General features: G+C 42.0%; 1 protein-coding gene and 1 pseudogene across 6 annotated transcripts in view; one reads left to right on the top strand and one right to left on the bottom strand.

Moving 5' to 3' along the window:
• Nucleotides 1-403: 403 nt before the first annotated feature.
• LOC144365534 (uncharacterized) lies at nucleotides 404-2,975 on the bottom strand (annotated as a pseudogene). Its single transcript, XR_013424071.1, has 3 exons — nucleotides 2,815-2,975; nucleotides 1,216-1,366; nucleotides 404-1,111 (listed from the first exon to the last, which is right to left on the bottom strand). The product of XR_013424071.1 is annotated as an uncharacterized LOC144365534 (transcript).
• Nucleotides 1,250-23,549, top strand: part of Zeb2 (zinc finger E-box binding homeobox 2) — a 131,740-nt gene continuing 109,440 nt past the window's right edge. Inside the window, exons 1-2 of one of the 5 annotated variants that reach the window (XM_005315824.5) lie at nucleotides 1,250-1,386; nucleotides 3,961-4,102. In XM_005315824.5, the coding sequence (XP_005315881.1) occupies nucleotides 4,030-4,102 (73 nt within the window). In that variant the 5' untranslated portion in view covers nucleotides 1,250-1,386; nucleotides 3,961-4,029. Of the gene's footprint in view, nucleotides 1,387-2,955; nucleotides 3,096-3,960; nucleotides 4,103-4,398; nucleotides 4,912-23,549 lie in introns of those variants that run through there. The other 4 variants (XM_021720117.3, XM_078017344.1, XM_040294276.2 and 1 more) reach the window with 4 other exon arrangements.

Here is a 23,549-nt window from a genome sequence, read left to right as displayed (position 1 = left end):
ATTGCTGACTTCCAGATGTGGAAAATATCTTTCTTGTTTAGGACCTATGTAACCTGATTGGATTACGACAGAAGCGTCACGTTGGAAGCTTTTGAGTGATTATTTAATTAACCATACAGTAGAAAGCTGTATTCTCCAGGAAATCCCTTCCATATTTGCATAACCAATCCCTTCAGAGCAAAGGTGGAGTCTTTTCTTTTTAATTTTACTTTAATTGCAATATCAAAAAACATATACTCCAAAACTTAGACCCCATGCCGTTTAATATCGCTGCTCTCCCTTCCCTGCTAAGTTCCTCTATGGCCTTTCTCCTTTTACCTCCTGTCTCCCAATGCACAGTCCCTCACTTTGTAGTGAGGTCTCAGTGAGATCTAGAGAGATCCAAACCCTGGTCAACCCAGCATTCTATGTTAATTTACTTAGAAACCCTTTATTAAAATGTCAAAGTACTTTATGATATCGGGATACAGTGCACAAATTCATCACACACATGCTCGCGCACACACACACACTTACACAAACACGCCCTGAGATGCAGTTCAAATGAAGCTCCCCCCCACCTCCGTTCTCGCATGTAAAAAAAAATAAAATAAAATAAAATAAGAGGGGAAAAGCAAGAATTTAGTTTTAGAAACCGGGCCGAGATAGCCACATAACTTGATGTGCATCTCAAATCTGGTCTTTAGAGGTATCTGTATAAGAGGCGATCTGGATTGAGAACCCGGGATCTTTCCCTTTAACTTTCGCCCCTTGGAGTTCTCCAGTTCTGTGAATGGTGTGCACCGTTTTCCGCCCTGTACTCTGTAGGATTTAGTGATGAGGATAATGATGCCAAAGGCTTGACGGGGGGGTGGGGGTGGGGGGGCGTGGAGAAGGGAGGGAGGGAGGGAGAGAGGCTAGAGGGAGGGAGAGAGAGGAAGGGAGGGAGGTGGAATTTCATTTCTTCCACTATAAGCGTTTGCGGAGACTTCAAGGTATAATCTATCCCAGATCCTTTCCCAGAGAGAAACTTGGCGATCACGTTTTCACATGATGCTCACGCTCAGGGCGCTTCAATTATCCCTCCCCACAAAGATAGGTGGCGCGTGTTTCAGGGTCTGTCCTCTCTCTCCTACAGAAAAGAAAAAGAAAAAAATGTCATTAGAAGAGGCGTAACACGTCAGTCCGTCCCCAGGTTTGTGTTTCCTGGAGTGGCCGAAAGAGATCAGTTCTAACCTGCTCCGCAGGAATAACGGTCCTGCCTCCCGACACTCTTGGCGAGGTTTTGTACAGTTTGCTCCGGGAGCTGTTTCTTCGCTTCCACCTTTTTCTCCCCCACACTTCGCGGCTTCTTCATGCTTTTTCTTCTCACCATTTCTGGCCAAAACTACAAACAAGACTTCGCAGGTAGGTTTTTCCCCCCTTTTAAAAAATCTTTTATCTTTTTTTTTTTTTTTTTGGTGTGTTCGTCCCCCATCCTCTTTTTAAAATTTTCTCATTTTGAGTGAAGACGAGAGTCTGAAGTGAGAAGGGGTGCCTGTGGGTAGGAATTTCAGGTGGGCTTAGCTCCTTTATGGCATGCTTTTCCCAAGAGTGGCTTCTTTGCTTTCTCTTGATCTTTCGCACACTCTCCTTCTTTTTCTCTTCTTCTTTCCTCCCCCAAATATTTTCCCCTGTACCTGTCCATTCAGGTAATAAAAGGTGCCTTTTGCTACCCAGCCTAGGAAAAGTTTTATTGAGAACTATGTGGATGAAATAAAAGCTCATCAAGGGGAGAGGTGCTGCTCTAATTTCACATCTAATTCCAATTCATTATATTCAGCAATTAAAACTTGGCAAATACCTGTTAATAATTATAAAACTTAATTGATACAGACCTACTAAAGTCGGGGACAAGTCTTTCTCTTAGACATGGCAGTCCATCTTCTCCCACCGGAGAAGGCTGTTTTCTAAGCAGAAAGTTGACTGTTTTTGTCTGCTTAGCGAGTTTCATTTCTTTATTTCATTCTTTGTGTGTGTGTATGTGTGTGTGTACGTGTGTGTGAAGTAACACCTCACTTCTGTGATTATAAATAAAGAAGTGAAAGTCCTCATGGAACTTGAGTCGTTTACCAAAGTAGTGTGTGTGGGGGGGGGTCACTACAGCTGGGAAGAAAACTACTGTCAGGATATCAGTGTTTAAAATTAAGATAACTTTTGAAATTGTATTTTAAATGGCATAGTAACATAGACATAGATTTAAGAGACTCATGCACACACATATTCCATTCCTTACTTAGGCATTGAAAAGTCAAAAGAGAAATAAATAGCAGGAGTTCCCAGAAACAGTGGTTAACCCGCTAACATAAATATGTTTATCTCCCACCTATTATATACTTTTAAATGCTCCCCCTATAATGATGAGGGCAAGATTACTTACTCCAGAGTGAGGAATAATAGTCAAAGATAAAGTTTACAGCACAAATGCCCTCTTCTCCCCCCACACACAAACACCACACACACACACACACACACACACACACACACAAACTAATAAAACTAGCAACTTTATTAAACATACTTATATGCAATCATGTGTAAGTCTCACCATGAATAAGACAGGCCAGCTGTTCTATCCTAGACACTTGTGTGACCATTTCTTTATTTTAGTATTTCCCCTAACAATTTAAATTAATAGAACAGGCAACAAATGATAAAAATGTGTCAAACTTAAAAGTCTTATACTGTGTGTGCTTAGGTAAATTTAAGGTGCTTTCTAAAACATCCACTTCCCCTTCTCTGATCAAACCCCCACCCCCCACCCTTCTTAGCAAATGTGTGGAAACTGATACTCACTTTCCAGGTTTTCCGCAAAGCTTCTAGCACAGGAGACAATAGGTGCGGGGCGTGGGACTGAGAGTTTTCCGCGGCAGAGAAGGGGTTAATGGCCCTTGTGTTACAGTTTGCATCTGTTACATCTTTTATAGCCCCCTGTTTAAACTAATCCTGGAGGCACAGCATCTTCCCAACCTCCACCGAGTTTCAGGATTCTACTCTCCTGCCTGCCTCCGATGTTCCCCTTCTCCAAGTTTTGACAGTTTCAGCTGAAAAAATGCAGCGCCTCTCTCGATTTTTAGGTACAAAAGTTTCGAAGCCAGAAAGGATACGATCATTTAGTAGAGCTTAAAAGTATTGCCGTAGCGGTTAGACTTTCTCTTTCCTTTCTTGAGGGGGAAAAAAATCTACTGGAACTATTTAAGAGAACCAGTGTGGTGGGGGAGCATGTGTGTGAGTGAGATGGGGGTAAATACTTAAGTAAATATTATCAAAGTGGTGGTGGTGGGGGCTGTGTCCAAAGAGGCTTATAATTATATTTCTTATTGCCGCATAAAATGGGAAATCTTAATTTGGGGGCGAAGGGGGGGGGAGAAAAGAGTGCCTCTATAAACTCCAAAAGGGGAGGGGAGGGGGCGCGGGGTGAGTGGGCTTCCTATAATTACTATTATCAATTTACCCGAGTGTGCTTCATCCAGAGGCTGTTTCGCGTTGTTTGTTTGTTTCTTTCCTCTTGGGAATGGGGGGTGCGGGGGAGATGAGAAAAGATGAGAGCGAAAGAAAGCCTCGCCTCACCCCAAGTTCCCGAGCCGGGCTGAGGACTTTTCGGAGGAAAGGGTCCGCCTAGCCCTGAGTCAAGCAGTCTTACTGTACCGCCGTGTGCATTCTCTCATACGGTCAGGAGTTATGACTCATTTTGAAGATGTAATTCTTGTCTCTCTGATCCCCTCGCTAGTGCAACACACCAAACAGTAACAAACACAAAGCGCCTCAGGGCCAAGGCTGGGGGTGGGGGGGGGGCGGGGAGGGGGCCGCTGAAGTTTCGCTTTGGCGTTGGGGGGCTCGGATGGGTGCTCACCGGGGCCCTGGCCCGGCTCCCCTGGGCCGCCCGCGCGCGTTTCAATGGGCGCGGGCGATGCCCACATTGTCGCTGTGTTTGGTTGCTAGATCGAGCCTGCGTGCTGCCGAAGCAGGGCGCCGAGTCCATGCGAACTGCCATCTGATCCGCTCTTATCAATGAAGCAGCCGATCATGGCGGATGGCCCCCGGTGCAAGAGGCGCAAACAAGCCAATCCCAGGAGGAAAAACGGTAAGAAGCGGCCCGAACCAAACTTTTCCGGGCCACTCCGCGGCTCGAAACCCAGGGAGAAGGGGGGGAAAGGGAAAAGGAACCGAGGCGGCGGTGGCGGCGCCCGGGGCTCGCGGGCGAGCCTCCCTCCGCGGCCGGCGCCGGAGCCCGGCGCGCGCGGCGGCTGGACTTGGGGGGAGTTGGGGAAGTGCCGGGCAAAGTGAGGGTCGGGCGCCGGGAGGCTCCAAGCTCAGGGGTCTGGCAGGGGCCCGTGCCCCCAGCCCCACTAGCCCCTCGCGCCCCAGCCTCCGCCCTCCTTCTCCTCCGCCTCCCGCTCGGTTAGCTCCCGGCCCGCCGGGTCCCTGGCCCGGCAGCTGGAGCGTCCGGCGCGGTCAGGGTGGGGGTTTGGGCGCCAGATCATGCAAGATCCTGGTTCGGAGGTGAGGGTGGCAGAGGAACTGGGAGGACGGGAGAGGGGACCCGGGGCTGTGCCTCAGCAATGCTTAAAGTTTCTTGCCAGAGTCGCCGGGCCGCCTCTCCGAGCGCCAAGTAACGGTCCGCGAGCTGCCCGGCCCGGCCGGGCGCGCCGGGACTCCAGGGTGGGAGGGACTCGGCCGCCCCGCTCGGGATCCGGTGGGGTCGGTGCAGACTAGGGGACCAGTGGCTCCTCTGCCATAGGCTCTGGCCCCCACGCCGGGGGATGAAGGAGTCTCGGGGCTCAGCGAGACTTTACCAGGCAGTTTCTACATGGTCAGGAGGAGCCCCGTTATCCAGGCTGAGTCAGAAAAGAGGAAGGAGAAGGGGGTGCGAGAGAGACACACAGACCAGAGGTGAGAGTTTAAAGGGAGGGGGTGACAGATTAGTAGGTCCATCTTGGAGAGAGGCTAAGAAAGAAAGGGGGAGTGGGGGAGGGAAGAGAGAGTGAAGGGGGGGGAGAAGGAGAGAGAGAGAGAGAGAGAGAGAGAGAGAGAGAGAGAGAGAGAGAGACCCCCTAGGTATTACCCCCAAACAAAATCGTGGGAATAAAAGAGAAAAGTGATTGGCAAGTGCGCGGAAGGCGCCTGGGGGAGGGGAGAGGACTGGGGACTAGAGAGGGTGCCGGCGGGAGCTGACGGAGGATACTGAGTTTAAAAAGAAAAAAAAAAAAAAAAAAAACCAACCCCTCAAAACAAACAAGCTAACCAGCGCCAGCCCAGACTCGGAAAGGAAACTTCTCGCTCCCTTCGCTCTCAGCCAGATCAACCGGCGCTGGGCCGCGTAGACGCTCCCGAATTGGGCGCGGGTTGTAACGCCTGCCCGGCCACCCGCAACCCCAGCCCGCGCCTTGCCGGGACCGCCAGGACCCACTTAGAGGAACTTTCCTCTAGAGAAGACAATTGTGCGCGCCCCTGGCTTGTCCCAATGCTGCGCGGCGCGGAGAGGGGGCAGCTGGGGGCGCAGTGTGGGGTGCTAGAGGAGGAAAAAACACAAAGACGAGAATTTTGATTAGAGACAAATGATGCTTCTCTCTCTCTCTCTCTCTCTCTCTCTCTCTCTCTCTCTCTCTCTCTCTCTCGTGTGTGTGTGTGTGTGTGTGTGTGTGTGTGTCTTTTGCTTGTTGTGGTGGAGGTGTCGAGCCATATGGGGGAGTGATAGAGGAATTTTAGTCAGAAACTGTTCGTTACGTTACCCTGCCTTTCCTCTTTGTGCTGTCTTTGATCTATTTGCTTGGCTTAGTATTACAAAAAACAAGTACAATAATATATTCGGAGCTGCTTCCCCAACATTCAGTTCAGGCTGCCTCTTTTTAAGTGTGTGTGTATGTGTGTGTGTATTTTAATTTAATCTTTTCTTCACTCTGGTGCCTGGCATTATTTAAGGTGGTCCTTACACAGGAGACTTCCCCTTCTCCATCTCTGGGTAATTTAGTAGACACTAAAATTACACCTAATGTCCCCCTCTCCTCTCTTGTGTTTCCTCTGTTCCTTTTATTAAATGTTGGTTATTGATTTTCTAAAATCAATGTCTGTTGTGGGGCTTTTTTTCCCCCTCTTACAAGTATCTAAAGCACGTTGCTGATCAACTGGATAACAAAAGCTTTGTGTCAAGGAGGCTTTTTTTTTTCTTATGTTAAATAGTCTTTTTTTTTTTTTTTTTTGAGAGAGAGAGAGAGAGAGAGAAGAATGAGATTTAAAGCAAGGCTCCCAGAAGTGTTCTTTTGCAAGGAAGACTATTTAAAGTGTTTGTTTCTTCTTGCCTTCCTTCTTCCAACCCTTTCAGGATTTTGCCACCGGTGACCAGCCTTGCCCCACCAGTGAGGTCAGGCCACAGCCCAGTTCTGTGAAAAGAGAGGGATCCTGGCTTCCTGGGAACCCCTGGGGTGCTAGCTGAGAGGGAGTCCCTGGGGCGGGGAGGGAGTTGCAGGTGGAATGGAGCACCCGGAAGGTGCACAGTCATGACATGGCAACCATTTCCCCTACACCTAGCCACTAATTTGGAAGAAGCCTCCGCGCTCCGAAGTGGAAAGTTGAATTGCACATTTTAAGGCATTTAGCTCAGACCCTGCACACTTAACATCAAGTCTTTCTATTGCTTACAGCTTCTGTAACTTTGACTGTTACCTGTCCTTTTTTTCCCCCAAATAATCTGTGAGAAAACATGCTGTAAATTGGTTGCTTGTCAATGTTTTCAGTTGGGTTTAATCTGACTTAGCAATGTCCTGGTTTTGAGAAGCAGGTAGAAGAGCCCCCCTTCCCCGTTTTTCATTTTCTTTCTCATCAAACACGTATCCAATGCCTTTTCCTTTGGGAATTGCCAGGATTTATCTGAACTGAGTGGATTTTTCTTCTTTCCTGGATTCATGGAAAAGATGTCACTTTTCAGCTTGTGTCTTTGCTGATAACACTAAATATGATGATGCTTATCAACATCATATAGAAATTCCTGGAAAGGAATAATGGCAATAATAATCATAGAAATAGAAGCTGCAAGAAAAATAAAAAGATGGACATCCAAGAACCTAGAATGGCACTTTATATAATTTTAATGAAGTCAACAGTGAATATATGGACTAAGGCATCAAGGAGATAAAATGTGTAAAGCAGTGGGTATTTTTGAGAGGCTGGTCAAGATCGTTGGTTAGAAGACAATGAAGTGTACAATTATTAAACAGCAAAGGAGAACAAAAAGCAGTTTGAGGAGAATAAATGTACAAAGACAGAAACAAGAATCTATAACCCAACCTTCCAGATTCTCAGGCTAGCAAGATGCCTAGCCAAGACAGTGCCAGGGCCAAGCTAACACAGAGCCGACAGTCAGTCAGTCCTCTTTCCCCCACATGGAAAGGAGGAACCACCTTCCCAGAAAGTAAGATGTGCTGAAGGAAAAGGAGAGTGGGGCGAGGGGGAAGGAGGCAAAAATTGAGCTCCCCGCAGACAAGAATGTGTGTCCGTTTCAAGAAAGTTCAGTCAGATGATCCTCAGTCGCCTGACTCACTTTGTAACACTTTCACTAAAGCTGGAGGGGAGGGGGAAAACCCAGCCCCCATTTTTATTCCCCTGATTATACCCCCACTATCTCCAGGTAGCCTTGGAGTCAGGAATGAGCACTAGGAACAGGAGATACCCGGTTGCTGCCTGCCATTGGCACAGCCCGAGTGTGACTTGCAAAGTTTGTTGCTTTTGCCACTGGTTCGGGCAGCAGGTCCTGGGATGCTCCAGCTTCCCTCCTGCCTCCTGCAGAGCCTGGGAAGAGGGGCCTGCCTCCCCAGCCTATTGCCTTCCAGCATCAGCCTCTGAAAAATCTATCACACACTTGCACTGTATAACAAAATATCAAATCCGGAAACTGCTTATTTCAGAGAAGGGATTGAAGTTGTCTTTTAAGGGAAAACTGAATTGGAAGAAAAGGGAAATGGAAGAAGGAAAGAAAAAAGTTACAGTTGATTTTTCTCCAAAGTTTCTGCTAATGGATTGGGGACTATGTAGGGAAGTGTAGAACATTTTCCAAACACCTTTAGTCTCTGATTTTCAGGTGGTAGAGAGAAGGGATCCAGTTGAATGTTGTCAGAACTTTAGATCCTACAAGAGAAATAATCAGACAAGCAGACATGTTTAAAATAAACCCTCGCTTCTTACTATCTCCTTAAAGGGAGAGGAGGTGCTGGTAGTGATGCTTACAGGGATAAGAGACAGAAAAGTTGTCCCCATTTCAGAGATGCCTAAATGGAAAGAAAAGGAAATACAGTCTACCCCTTCTTCTTCTGAATGAGACTCCCAGCTCTCCTCCTGAGAGAAGAACTTGGAGTGGACATCGGAGACTAGAGCAGTACACACTAAGCAGGGAAGTTTTCTCGGATTTCAGGGGTCACAGATTTGGTTATCTTTGCAAGTGTGGAGATCTTTGGCAAGCTTTCTTCATAAAGTTGATGAGCTTGTTGGGAGCCGGTTTTACTGATTCTGAAAGCACTCAGGCACTTTTTGTGGCAGGTACCAATTCTAAGGGCATTTCAAAGATATCCATCTCCATCCTATTCTCACTGTGCAGATCTTCTTCAAGTTTTGTCAGGCTGCACACATACAAAGCTGGGGACTATGTATCTAGACTGATCTATTTGTTTTATTTCAATTTGGGAAAACTAAGTCAATTTTGTTAGAAACGCCTTGCTTAGAATCAGAGCCAGTAACCAGCCTGGTGGCATCCTTAGTGTGATGGTCCACCAAAGATAAGGGTAGGTAAGAGTTTTAAACTTCAGTGGTAAGGGTTGGTAAGGGTTTTAAACTTTACTGTTTCTCTGTTGCCCAAGTGAAAAACAAATTTATGCCTTTCAGCATTTATTTTCAAATATGGTTAAATCCAAGACTAAAGTTACTTACTAAAAAAAACTCTGTAATAGGTTTTACAATGCTTCCTGTTCTTCTTTCTTAATTTGCTTAAAGAAAATTTCAAGAGGTTTTCAAAGACCCTTATGTCATATTAAGAATATTCCCTGGGAAAAAAATGTGTGTCTCCCTTGAAGGTAGGAAAGGAGAGCATTGCTTGCTATCTAGCAGTGCTGTGTTTATTCCAAGATGTGGGGGATTCTTTTCCTTACAACAGTTTTTGTCATCTGTATTCTTCCTAGGCTTTTAAGGTGCATTTTCTTCTGTGTGAAAGGGGATTCTTTGTCCTTTTCCTCTCCAGAACCGTGGCTTCCCAAGGTAGACACTATTTTGTGCCTGTCACAGAGAGAGGGAGTGCAGGTTTGCAATGCTCACAGACAATTGATTGTCTGCCCTAATGTGTTTCATTTACATGTTTATAACGTCAATGGTGCTGGGGTGTCCACTGTACCATTCATTCCCGCATTCCCACAAGGGGGCAATTGTCTGAATGGCCAAGTCAGACACCTTTTTGATTGCTCTTTGGTTGTCTTTTTAGAGCAAGGAGATAAAGGAGGAAAATCTATGATGCAGAAACACTAGTTGAAAATATACAGAATTAAATGTCACTACAAAAAGCAGATGTTAACATAAGCCCAAATATGCTTTTTAGCCAAAATATGAAGGTTGAAAAATATAATTCAGAGCAGAGGGAACGATGATTTGAAACCAATAATATAGCCATGCTTCCTCCTTTCTTTCTTTTCCGTCTTTAGCAATCAGAAGATGAAATGGGATTTTTCCTTTTCATTTTTAAGCCTTGAAACATCCAGGAACCTCCTTGTTATTTGTGTGTTTGCTGTGATTTGTGAATTTGTATATATTTATATAGCCTTGTTTATGCCAACAGCATCAACTTACCACTTGGAGAATCTATTGAATGACTATTTGGGATGCGGGGAGTGTAAACTTTTAAAAAGTAAGATCCAAGTATTTCTTCATCAAGCATTTTTTTTAGAGGAAAATGATAATAATTTGAAGGCTCTATGGAAGCCTTTGCCTTAATAGCTATGTGCCAAATACTTTTATCTTGGGTGACAGTTGTGTCAGAGTGAAAGCTCTCAAGAAAAGTGTAACTAGTAGTTACAAAGTAAATAAAGGATTTCGTATTAAGGTGTTCTGTTCTGTTTTATGTTGTGGTGTGTGTGAGTGTGTGTGTGTGTGTGTGTGTGTGTGTGTGTGTGTTGCTGTCTTGTTTCTTCTCAGGGAGGTGGGAGAAAAAGCCATCATGCATGTGTCTTGGCTTTTCCTTTCTCTCAGTTCTTCCCTACATATTCTGCATATATGTAGCCCACATGAATACACCTGCTTTTAGGAGAGAGAGAGAGAGAGAGAAAAAAAAAAAACAGATTTCACAGCTCAGATGGTGCCTTGCTGGTTCATTTAGGTAATACAGTTATTAGAAGTTGGTCTGGTTTTGTGTGTGGTCCATGAAGAGAGAAAATACTAACTCCTGTGTCATGTGGTGGGAAGTAAATGGGGTGGGGGGAGACTTTTATAATTTTGTAGTAAATTAGGGAGAAAAAAAATCGCCAGTCTGTGAAAAGATTTTTGCCTCTCCGGGAAGACGCACACAGTAGCTGCACCGTTAGCTGGACCCCTGACACGGCGGTCTTTTGAATGCCTTAGGTATGATTTCACTTTCGCTCACATCAATGCTGACCTGAATGCCTTTCATATCTGATCCGCTGTGTCTCTCCCAGTAAACATCCCCTGAGGGGAGAACAAAGAAAGGAGCTCTTCTTCTTCTTAATCACAATTCAGCCCTTTCACCGCCGGCAGGCTCCATTTGCATTCTGCCACAGAAAGCCAAGATGAAAAGAAAGAGAGAGAGAGAGAGAGAGAGAGAGAGAGAGAGAGAGAGAGAGAGAGAGAGAGAGAGAGAGGAGAGAAAGAGAGAAAAAGAGAGGAAGAGGGTAGTAGCTGAGTAAAATAACTTAGGTGTTTGTGGCTGTTTGTTGGGCTTCCCCTAGTTACCAGCCTTATATAGTTGATGCTCAACCAGGCCCTGTCCCTCCTGACAGGCATATAGTGTTACAAGATGGCATGTCTGTACTATTCATGGCCACCCGCTCAACACTTGAGGTAAAAGAGTGTCAGAGAGGAATTGAATTCTACCCTAGCAGCCTGTTAGATTTGGGGTCAGGTGTGTGGACTTCCTACCCTTGAATGTAGCCTAGGATTTGGCTTTAATTACTATCATTGTTTACCCTGAGACCTGGGAGGTGAGGACTCTGGAGGGTGGGAGGGAAGGGGCAAAGTAGAGCCTGGGCCCCTGGTCTGGCTTCAGTGATGGGTGCTCACACCCAGCCTGAACACAGTGATAAATCCTCAGGAAAACTGGAAAAGACTTTCCCATTTCTCCACCACCCCCCCGACTTTTTATGATAATTCATATTTTCAAATGAAAGGGGAAAAAAGCCAAGAAAGAAACTCTCAAATGAGCCAAAAAGGAGGAAAAAAAAATCTCTGAAAAGAATTTTAGGGGGAAAAGTTGTTCTATTTTAAAAAGCTTTGAGGGCTGTAAAGTGCCACGTTTTTCACACCTTCTCCATACTTTTTTTTTTCAGATTTTTTTAGTATGTTTAACATTTGTGAGATGACAGCCTTTTTGTATCTCAAACTGGATGCTTCAAGATTTGTAGGGAGGGGTTGGTGGTATTCACGTTTTCCAGAGAGAAAGTTTGTGCCTAAAGGGCTCCTTCTTACTGGGAATTGTTTAAGCCCTTGCAGGCGGACCTGTCAGGTTTTGCTGTGTTATTTGCCTCCCTTTTCAACATGCACAAGTAACATGCAGTTAGTGGTACTGCAGCAAGACCACGGCAAGAGCAGGAACCTCTCGTGACAACTTTTCATCTGCATTATCATGCTCCTAAACTGTCTTCTCTGTCTCCCCAACCCTTCTGATACCACTTCGAAGATACCAACAGTTTTTCTTCAACAATTAGATTAAGCATACAACACACACACACACACACACACACACACACACGCACACACGCACACACACACACTCTCAGTCACTCACTTTGGAACTACAATATCTTCAAACAGCAGAGTGAATTATTTGAAACGGCACCTTTTCCAATAGGCATTGTGGCATATTTCACTTATAAGAGCAAAACTAACGGATATATTAGCAGTTGTACATGAACATGTGACACAGATTCCTGAATTTTTTTTCTTTTTCCCAGAAGATTTACAGAATTTACAAAAAGAGATTATCCCTACACCTTCCACCCCTCCTACCCACCCCCATGACCCAAGCAATGAAGGATTTAGGCAGATTTACTTCAGTAAACACCTTTGGACACTTGGGGAGAAAGTGGGAGTCTGTTTGCAAAAGGAGGCTTTTGTTAAGTGAGGTACAGGATAATGCTTTACTAGGCAGCTGTGATATTAACCTACCCAGCAATGCGGGAACACTCCTTAACTCTTTGAGTGCCTGGCCCTTTGCACTTAGCAGATGAAATTCTGGCTCTCCAAAGACACTCAGAATTCTGGCTCTAGCAGTTTATTATTCAGACAAGTCTTGTAGACATGAAAACTGTTCAAGCTTTTAAAACAATGTGGTTTAATTAGATGAGGTGGACTTACATTGCTCATAAGCCCTCCAAATGGTGGTTTATAATTGGCAAGAAAAAAAAAAGATAGAAAAAAGGAATCAAAGCAGCACATTAAAAATTCCAGGAAATATCTTTAGAAAAGCTATTTTCATTTCTAGCTTTTAAAATATTAGACTTCGGTCGCTAGAGGGAATGAAGCAGCTGGGGCTTCTCTCCTTACTGTGAAAGACACCAGAAGTTTGTGATGAGGAAAGGGGCTTCAACTCAAGAAGCTGTAGGAGGCCAATTCAGACAGTGACATTATCTCAGCCTCTGCATCTTTCCGAGGGGGAAGTCTTGCCTATCTGTCAGAGCTTGGGAGGTCATGTGGACCTCCGAGTCAGGGCTTCAAGCTGGCCGTTACCAACTTGAGAGTTTCCAAAGCAAGCAGAGCAGGTTTTATGAGGAAGGAGTTAATGGTTATTTTTTGCTGGGCACAAGAATAACTTTACAGGTGTTGCATTTGGGCTTAAATAAGATTGCCTTATTTAGTTTCGAAAAAGAGTGTAGGTGTCAACGTTCGAGCAGCCATAAATGTGTGAGAAAGTAAAGGGTATGAGACATGACAGAATTAAAGGTGTTTGCTATGTTGTTACACCGTGTGTCAGGCTGCAAGCTCCCTTTGTCACAGCCTCCTGGTGATTTGACAGCGCGGATCTACTTCCCTTCTAGGTGAGACAGCATTTTTTAACTGGAGTTATAAATACGGTACACCCTTTGCGTTGCACCCTGCCTCCCAGATCCTTGAATCCTATCTGAACGCATCTTGCCCTGAGACACAATGAACAAACGCTCGTACACAAGGGGGCTATGGGCTTGGGGGCCCGGGCAGCGCCAGCATCACAGTAGCTGGCATTGACTGTTGTTTGGCAAGAAGGTCCTCTGCCAAATCATCCAATAATTAAGTTTTATGTTATTTGTATGAACGACCAAGCATGCAGTATTCCTTTTCAAATCAAAGGGAGGCTTAAAATTACTTTTTGAACACTTTCAGACCATGGTCAGGTCACAGTTTGGGGGCTGAATTAAAATGATCTCATTCATGATCTAATTGAGGTTGGCAAAACCTTAGCAGTAGCAGGAGTACATAAATATAAATCAAAGACCAAAATTTAGCAAATCATATCATTTGCTAGAAATCTGCTCATGAATTATTCTCCAATTGCCAACCCAGAAGTTAAACTTTGTCTCCCCTCAGCAACAGTAACTGTGCATATTTTTTCAAGCTTCTGACAGGAAAGTTAGAGGAGCTGAAGAGAGAAAGGAGAAGGAAGATGATCAGTGTCTCATCAGATATTGTGTGTTTGTGACCCAAGAAAGTATGAGAGCTGATAAAGTCATGCACATTTATAGTGAGTACTGCAGTCTTGGTTAGAAATTAATGGGGGCTTTAACAAACTAGACTCAGAAAAGCCAGGAACTTAGACCAAAAAAAAAAAAAAAAAAAAAAAGAGGTGTAAGGGGAGAAAAGATTTCAAGAAGGACCTGATTGAACTTTGCTTTCATTTTTTTCAATTGAGGAATGTAATCATCATAATGATTCATGATTATTTACAAATTTAGTTCCACTGCTGAGCTGAGTTGAAGGATTGAAATCTGAAGTTCTTGTTAGAATACAGAACTGTCAGGATATGTCTTGAAGTTACTTTTTTTACTTTCCTTTTTAAAAGCATTCCTATAAACTTAATACTCCAGATAACTTTCCCTATAATCTATGGTATTCATTTTTATATTCAATGGTATTTAATCCATTTTTAAAAGTTGTTCTTTATTTTTATTTTTTATAGTATGCTATTTCAAACTAAACCCACACACTCCCTTTTATGAACTTGAAGAAGGTGTAATTCTTAACTTGAATTTTTTGAAGTTCAGTTACACTCAAATGAAGATATTCTTTCAGTCAAACAATAGACACACAATTGGTTAGTTTAGCCAACTTTATTTATCACAAGCACAGAAATACAATGGTGTATTTTTAAATCTTCAGGATATAGTGACATTTTAAAATAATCTCAGGTGTTAGAGGTAAATGATCACATTCTTTTGAGGATAGATATCTGTCATTAATGATTTCTCATAACAAAGAGACATAATATTTTGTACATTAAAGACTGTAATGGCCTCCTCTATAATAGTTAATATGGTTCATATGACAGCATAGATATTTTTGACCTTGTGTGCCATTACATATTTCTTCTTATAACTAACTCTAAGAAAGAAAGGTGCTCCTGACAAGGAAATAGCCACCCCCTCCTCAAAACAAGAAGTAATCAATAACAGATCAACAAATAAAATATGTTCTATACACATCTGATTTTTCCCCCTCAAACAAATGAGTAAATTTCAAGGAATGTAGTACCCACTTAATGTATATATGTAGCATGTAGCTTTCACTGTTTCTTAGTTTAAATGGTATTTATATTATCTTGCATATCCAAGTAACTGTAATCAAAGAAACTTTGCAATTTGCCTGTTCTTGGAAGTACCTAAGTTTCTATTTTAGACACCAAGCACATCAATGGAAGTGTTTCACATCATGAGATTTCTCAGTTTTAAGAGGTGAGGTTTACATATAAAGAACTCAGTAAGCTGTGTTTTCATAATAAATAGACCCATTAAGAGGGAACTATCTCTAAGCAAAGTGGTCGTCCTCTAAGATTCCCCATCACCTTTGCTCTGTATAGATGGGAATTTGAAAACTAAATACAGCACATATGCACACACTCTCACATGTACACAGACACAAATGCACCCTGGGACCCAAACTCTGGTGTTCTTTCTCTTTAACTTTCACTTCATATTTGTAGCTTATGAATGAAATACATTTAAACACAAATAGTAGAGGTGAAAAAGTAGACTCTTGTTTAAGATTTATCATAGGTGGGAAAAGTGTTCTCTATGCCACTTGACTTTTACAAAACTTACTTGTACCTATTAATCTGAGGTTTAAGTGTATTATTTAGGATAAATTGCTAGTTTTGTGCTTTTAAACTGTTTTCTTTTAGTACTACCAACCTTAATACAGATTATCCTAAATTGATCGCAAATTATTATGGTTTTTAAAACAGCATTCTGAAGTCCTGAATAAAGATGGTATTTTAAAGTAGTGTTTACAATATTTATAAGAAAAAAAAAGGAGGGGGGGTTTAAAACTATACTGAACACTTAGAAATATGTGGATTTTATACTTGTGCAGATAAAGTGTGAGGAGGCCTTGTCCTGTGAAACCAAGACCACAAATGATACGTGTCAGTAGGCTCTTTGATAGGGCTTCTGGCCACAGTGTTTTTGTGCTGTCAAACTGCTATGTTGAACAAACACCTCCTCTGGGACACAGTGATAAATGCAGAGACAGGCTGGCTTCAACCAGTCTTAGCAACCTCCTCAACCACACCCCCCTCTCTCAGGCTCACCTCCCACCATCTAACCACCTCCCGCCCACCTGGGCCCCCTTACCTGAAATTGACATTTTTTAGAGAATTGCCCAGGGTTTTTCAAGGTGTCAGTGGTGAGTAATAATTGAGACTCCCCAAATCTTATGAATCAGTACTCTGGAACTGCAGGCAAAGTCCTTTTTCTGGCAGGCTTTATCTAGTCTTTTTAAATGGAACTGGACTGAGCTTTTAAACTTTTGCCAACTTGAACTTTTTCCACCTTGACTTAATCATTTGAAAACTGCTTGCTTTCCTCGTCTTTCCCCTAGTCACTTGAGTTTTATTTTCTAATGTTCAAGCAATTACATTGTGCAACACAAAACAAAATTTTGCCTTAAAAAATCTGAACGCGATTACCTTCTACTTTCTCCTTTCCAGCATTCTTTTAGGGCTAACACTTCAGATGTATAGTCAACTGATATTTTTTTTTCTTCTGTGTCTTGAAGCCATTATTCTCTGACTAAAACCTGTTTACTGGTGCCTTTGTGTGTGCATTTTTCCCCCTGACATTAAATGAATTTCCATCTTCTGCTTCTGCAATCTCTAAGAAATAGATAAACCATTATATTTTTTTCCCTGCTCGTATTTTAAAGTGGTGATCCTGACAGCAGGACGATTATTGCACTTTATGTTTTAGTGGATGTTTGCTGTTGCTAGTTACAGCAACACTTATCATAAGACAGCAAGAAAAGAGTAGTCCCTGGTAATTAAAGTAATGAAATATTCATTTACTCTACCTTTTCTGTAGTCTCACAAATTAGGCTGCTACATTTAATGCCTGCACTGCCTCTGTTTTTATTATAATGGCAGCTTTCGCATCTGCAATTAGGACTAATTCTGACAGTTACAATTTCTGAGGGATGGTAAACAGTGAACGAGATGTGCAGCAGAGGTATTACACGTGAAAAGCCCTTGTCTCTTTAACCTTGTTGTTTTTTTTCTCGCAGAGGTTACCTTTTCCCGATGGTGCAAAATCGACTTGACATAACTGTTCATCAGTTTCAGGGTTTTCCCTGGAGGTATTTGCATCAAATCAGCCCAGTCAAGCTTCAAGTTGAAATTGGCAGGCCAGAAACTCACAGGGTAGAGACTGGAAAAGAGACAGCCAAAGTACAGGCAGCAAACTGACAGCAGCAGAGTGAAAGACAGACAGGGGGGGAGAGAGAGGTGGAGAGCGCAAGCTTTTCAACTTTAGTGTACGGAAATCTCAGCTGGTCCTGGACGGATCTAAGTAACACAGGATCCTGAAGGAGCTGAAAAGGTCCAAAGATTCAGAATACCTTCAGCTCCTTCTTACCACTAGGACTCCCTAGCCCTTCTGTGGGGCTCGTCCTCACTCACTCTGATTGGATGCCTAAAGAGGAGTGGGCTCACTTAATTAAACAGAAGGAAAGTTCCAAGGCACCTCCCCAGCACTTATTAAAGCTCAAAAGCCAAATCTCATGATCAGTGTTATAGAAGGAAAATAAGGCGGTTTGGGTTTTTGGGTTTTTTTTTCGTCCCTAATTGTTAACTTGTTGGAAAAGTGAACAATCCTTCTCTTTACCAGGTTTGTTTTCTCCAGGGTTCTCTTCTGAAGCAGATTAAATGTTCACAGAGACCAGACCTCAGGAGGCTGTAAATTTAAAAGCTAATGCATTTTGGTCAACAAAAACAGCCACGTAGCCAAAATTACATCTCAGAGAGACTCCTCAGAATAACATAGGGTTGCAGAGTCTCTTTCACAAGTAATACCTGCCTATTCTGATGTAAGAAGTTTGTGAGGTTGGTTAAAGGCCAAAAAAATGTGTCAAAAATCTCAAAATAACAATGACATTCAACTTCTATTTCATTATCAGGAATGTCGCTTTAAGAAAAAGTCTTGCAAATTTTCTATAATTGCTTTCACAATGAAAACAAATACAAAAAGTGCTTCCTTTGCCTGAGTACATTTTTTTCCTGTATCTTAAAACACACATACATATGCTCACACGGTTTTTCGTTTGTTTTGTTTTTTTAATTTAATTTTATTATTATTATTATTATTTTTGTTATTCTTCTCTCTTCTAACTTTGAGGAGGGGGCAGGTTGGTGTCTTTGCTAGATAATTTAAAAACCTCCTCACTTTCCAACTAGACTTGGGGGTGGAATAAGCCCTTGCTTTCAAACCGTCCTGGAGCTGTGTGTATGACAGGCACTGGCTGAGCTGCTGATGCCCATTCGACAGGCACTGTTGAACTAAAGTGGTGTGACGGCACAGTTTTGTTAAGCTGTGAACAAAGGGCTGAAGATGCCTTGCTGGCATCATCCATGTGCATATTGGCCTTGTCACAGTTTTGCTTGATTTAATGCTCTGTTTATTCCTAGATATTAAAACTTAAATTCTGAACAATATGTTTTCAAATACTACATACCAACTTTATTTCAAAAGCTTTAACTTTGAAGACCCTGGGGTCCATTTGCTGTACAGTTTCTAGGCAGCCAATATTAAAACACAGCTTTGGAAATAAATAGATTGCCAATAGCCTCTTAGCTGTTATCCATTTAAAAATGGGATTCCAGTCTTAAAAAGTCTTATTAGGGTAAAAGATTTATTTTTCTTTGATCATTGGTTGAAAGCCATTATTTATTTCCAACAGTAGATTCTCACATACATTGCTAAGGGAAAGTTACCTTGTGTGTACACAGTGCAGTCAGGGTGGACATTTTTTTTTTAAAGGCCATTATTTAAAATATAGTAATGAAAGAAACCATTTGCAAATACCTACAAGAGTAAGCACATCTCCATCAACAGGAGGGAAAGAATCCAGGGAGTTCATGTTGAAGTAAGTCCTATTTGAAAGATAGCAGAAGAATTAGAATTGAGATTTAAAAATAAAATCGTGGTTACAAAAATCCCTGTTCCACATACAACAAGCAACCCTTCAAAAGAAATCTCAAGTTTGGTACTAAATTTAGATTCCAGTGTCCCATTGAATGTGTCTTGAGCTTTATCTATGCCGGGTTTTTGTTCTCCCTCTGCCTCTCTTTCCTCTCTTCAGGTTTGCTTCAAGTGTTTGCTAAGAGATTAGTTAGCAAGTTTATATTGAGGAGTAGCCATGGGAAGCAGCTCTCTTCTCGAAGGAACGCAGTGGGTCAGAGTATGAAGATACGGGGAGCTAAGATGGGCTCAGGCCTGGGATCAGGTACTTTCTTTTCTCTCAAAGACAAATGGCTGGTATAAAGGTTGGTGGGATGGCATCTCCCTGTAGGAGCACAGATGTTACCACTTTTAGAAACTTTCAAACAAGCATTATTGCTGGAGCAACTTTATGGAAAAAGAAAAAGTTTTAAGTCTTTTGCTAGAACACTCCCTTTTCGTTATGTAAAGAGGCTATAATTTGAGATATTCAGGGTTATTTTTACCTCCATTCATAAAACAGCATGTTTCTCTAGAGCTGTTAGGATCCTGGAAGGTGAGGAAGGTGGTAAAGGAGAGAAAAATATTCAACCGTGTGAAGGTATGACTGCTAACAGCACAGAGGCTACACTAGAAACCAGAAATGGAATCTCCAGGGTAAAATCCACGTGCATCTCCACCTGTCCTACGCACATTTCTTCACAATGATAGTTTAACAAACCGAGATGAATTGTCCCTCTGCCTTTTTTATTAGCAGTAGTTTTACTCAGTGTTCATTTATATCAAATGATTATTATAGCTAGAAAGAGTGTCACCAGCAGAGGTGCCTGGGCAAAAGTAAGCTTTTATTGCTGGTTCTTGTATCACATTCTACATGAAAAAATCTTAGATCTGCTGGCAGCCTAGAGTGGCCTGTTGTCTTACTTTCATCTGGGATTCCTGTGTCCAGTCCCATAGGCGTGAACAAGATTTAGACAAATAATCTCAAATGGGCAAAAGAGTAGACCTTTTAATTTATTAATAGGGTAGACTTAATATACAAAGTGAATTTTGGTGCCAATTTTGTGTTTCCTATTAATACTTTGTTAGTGACTATTTGTAAAAGAAAAAAAAAGCTGATTCAAAGAGTCCTCCTGCCCCAACCCCATCTCAACATTATCTGTTTTGCCCTGCCAACTTATATCTTCATCATTCTATCTTTAAATTGCTCTAAATGAAGCTATGGTCCCAGCAAATACACAGCCATAACCAAGATGACTTCTTTTAATTAACTATCCTAGTTTAGGATCTTTTAAAGAATGGGGTGTCAAAGAGATCTCATAAATGCTTTCTTTGAACGTTCATGATGGCTTATATGGCCTTTCCCCCTTTTTTTCCAGCCTGGTAGAAATGGCCTAGCCCAGGACTCATTCAAGTGAACACATCTCAGTGGCTGATTGAAGGGAGACACCAGCCCTTGTGATACCAATGAAATGCATTAATTGAGAATGTCCCAGCGATTGGGAGTGGGTATGATGTTGGTTTAGGGTATTCCTCGAGGGATTTCTAATTCATGTGAGAACAGTAAGTGTAGATCTTCCACTATCCGTTCGCATAAAGGTTTCATAAACAAGTATCAATGGCTGTCGTTTTCCCCCTATCCCATTCCTAGCAGAGTGAGGAGCAAGCTCTGCTTCCCATAAATAAGATCTTTGAATTTATCTGCAGTGAGGTACGGCTTTAATGATCTGTATCTGCAAGCCAGGAGCATGAATGTGATCTTATTGTATCATAGTGTAGAGATGAGATAGGCTAGCGCTACAGCACACCAGTGCATTGTGCCTGGTGTCGGGAACAATCCTTCCATTTCCAAAGCAGCAACTCTTTATTTTTCATCATTGTTTCCTTACCTCACTTGTATGCTTCTTGTGATACAGATCTGAGTGAGTTGTGCAAGCTTCAGACTTGCCAGCCCCCAGCTCCCAGGCCTAGTACATAGTAATTCATAAACTCACCATATTAGAACTATCAGATTGAAACTAAGGGTTTCTACTAGTGGTGGAATTGGAAAGCCCATTGTTTTGATTATCATTTCATCAGCCCCAACTGATACTAGTATGCTCAAGGAAAACATACTTCAGTTACAGTTGATTTTCAGATTCCAAAATGGTGCTGCAAAGCCTGTGCATCTCTAATTATATTTTATGCTAGGCTGTGCAATACCAAAATATACGCCGCAGCAATCAGTGAGTGAACAGTATCAATCAATTTGTAAACAGATGAAGTCACTCATTCCCAAACTGGTTTTCCAAAAACAATTACTAAATTACAATAGAAAAAAATTGTACAGTTACTGTATTTGTGTGCTGTGTTACAATCAACATACCAGGGAAACAAAACAATTTAATGCAGAAAAATCATCATTCATCTACATTATAATTGCTTCTTTTTCACATCTACAGGGCGGTTAATTAAAATTGTGATTAAATGCGGTCGCGCTGCCTAAGATGTCTTGCCCAAAACAGGTGGTACAGAATTTAAAAGTAAAAAAAATGTAATTAGCATTGGAAATTGAGAAATTGCCTGTAAGAATCAGTGTTAATTTCAGTCAGTGATGAGGTAATTTATAAATGAATGCAGTGGAGGCTGTGCAAATGCACAATTGCCTTCCTTGCCATTCTTAGCATTCTCAGCATGCAGGTGAAAATGTTTTCAAAATATTGAGGTAATTTGAAAATCAATCCATGCATTCTGTATCTTTTTTTCTCCCATTTGTACCAAATGCTGAACAAATGCTGCCATAGATGGCACAATCCATCAGTTTTTTACTTTCTGTGCTGCACATAGTTTGGACCTAGGTTAGGAAATGTAAGGACACAAATTGCAAACCTGAGATTGTTGCTGAGGTCAGAACTCTACACCTGAAGTTGGGACTAATGTGGATTTGGGTTTGCTGCAAATCACTCTCATCAATAAAACAAGAGACCTGGAGAGAAATCTTTTCATGGTACAGGTGGGACACACAGGAAGACTATTAGCCACTCCAATAAACTCTTGAAGTTTAATTTTTAAAGTTTAAGGAAGAAAGAAAATTATAATAAGAATTGATACTTTTTAATCTTTATTATTCTACATATAAACCTCTAAAATTAGATAGTAGTTATTACTAGAAACAATTTTTCCAGACATGAACTCTGCTTATTAATGCTATCTCTCCTTTCAACAAAGATGCCACTTTCTAACAAAGCATATCATGAACTTAATATATTTTTAGCCTTCTATGGACATGATGAAATTTACAGTTTAGATACTGTTTTCAAATTATTTCTATTTACACCATTACTATTTACTGTCAAAATGAGAAACACTAAGCCTTTTAAATCTTTTTAATGTGAGAAATTTAACTTTCATGTGCTTATCCTTGACTCTCTGAAAATAGGAATTTAAAATTTTTAATCATGAATGAAGAATATGAGTTTGAATATTTGGCCGGACACCACTAGAGTTAAGAGACTGTGGAACTTCTTAATCATCTTCTTCTGTGTTTGGCATCCTGCAAAATGATATCTCCATATGAAGCTCAACCTAAGAATATGTTTAGCTAACTGCTACAGATCAATTTGCTTATCAGATTCTTTCCTGTAAAATATTCTGCGTGGTTCTCTATTGTTTAGAGCAGAAATCAATTATTTCACTCTGAAGATGTTCTTTGGGTAACTGACATTTTAGGGAGAAAGAGGGAAAATAATTGGAACAGTCTATCCTGGGAGCATGTTACCATTTCAGGCCCTGTATCAGGCCTTCTCCAGGCCCTTCATCATCACTTTTAGAACATAAATGAAATGTGCAGTTTAGAGGTGACAACTCAGCTGGTTGTTCCAAGTGGCATGCCGTCATTTCTCCCATATTTAAATCTGTTTCTCATTTAATATTACAAGTAGAAATAAAATGAGACCCATAAATGGAGGAAGCTGAAAGGTCACTAGTTAACTCCATGATCCCTCTCCTTTGACCAGCTCCTGCCTCCCACTAACTGCCATGATGAGGATGTCATATTCCAGCAGTCTGTTCACCTCCAGAGAGGGTGGGAGCAGATTTCATTAAAGAATGACTTCCTGGATTCCCTTCAGGACCTGTGAACAGAAGATCTACAGCCACATGGGGCTTGGCTCAGATTTCAGGGGAGTGGTGCGATGGGTGGGGGGAGGTACTGTGACGTGCTCCAGGCTGCTCTGGTTCTGAGTTTACAAGGGGTCACAAAGGTTAGAGAATCACAGATGTCAACAAAACTCCAGGCCCTCCCAACCCCTTGAAAAAGTTGCAGTAGAAATCTCTTTACTTCTTTACGTTTGACCTGTAATGCCCCACAAGCGAGCAGGGCCACGTGGAGTTACTTGGGTGATTCCACCCTGTTATATGTATGTTGAGAATGACTGTCTTTCAGACAAGTTCCTTCTGCCAAGTCTCTTTTCCATTCTCTTGTGGGGCATCAGGATCCTCAGAAAAGTCCTGGACTACATGGCTGTAGCAGCATTAGATTGGCTAACAAGATTTTTTTTTTTTTTTTTTTTTTAATGTCTGTCCTTTTTCTTTTCACAGTTTGCTATGTGATCTTTCTTGATTCACTCTACTATTCCTAGAAGCAGCACCACTTCAAAACTGATGTCAGATTCG

The sequence above is a fragment of the Ictidomys tridecemlineatus genome, chromosome 7 (genome assembly GCF_052094955.1).
Source record: "Ictidomys tridecemlineatus isolate mIctTri1 chromosome 7, mIctTri1.hap1, whole genome shotgun sequence".
Taxonomy (NCBI): domain Eukaryota; kingdom Metazoa; phylum Chordata; class Mammalia; order Rodentia; family Sciuridae; genus Ictidomys; species Ictidomys tridecemlineatus.
The sequence above is the reverse complement of the archived record's forward strand: the minus strand, read 5'-3'. Positions and strand labels throughout refer to the sequence as shown.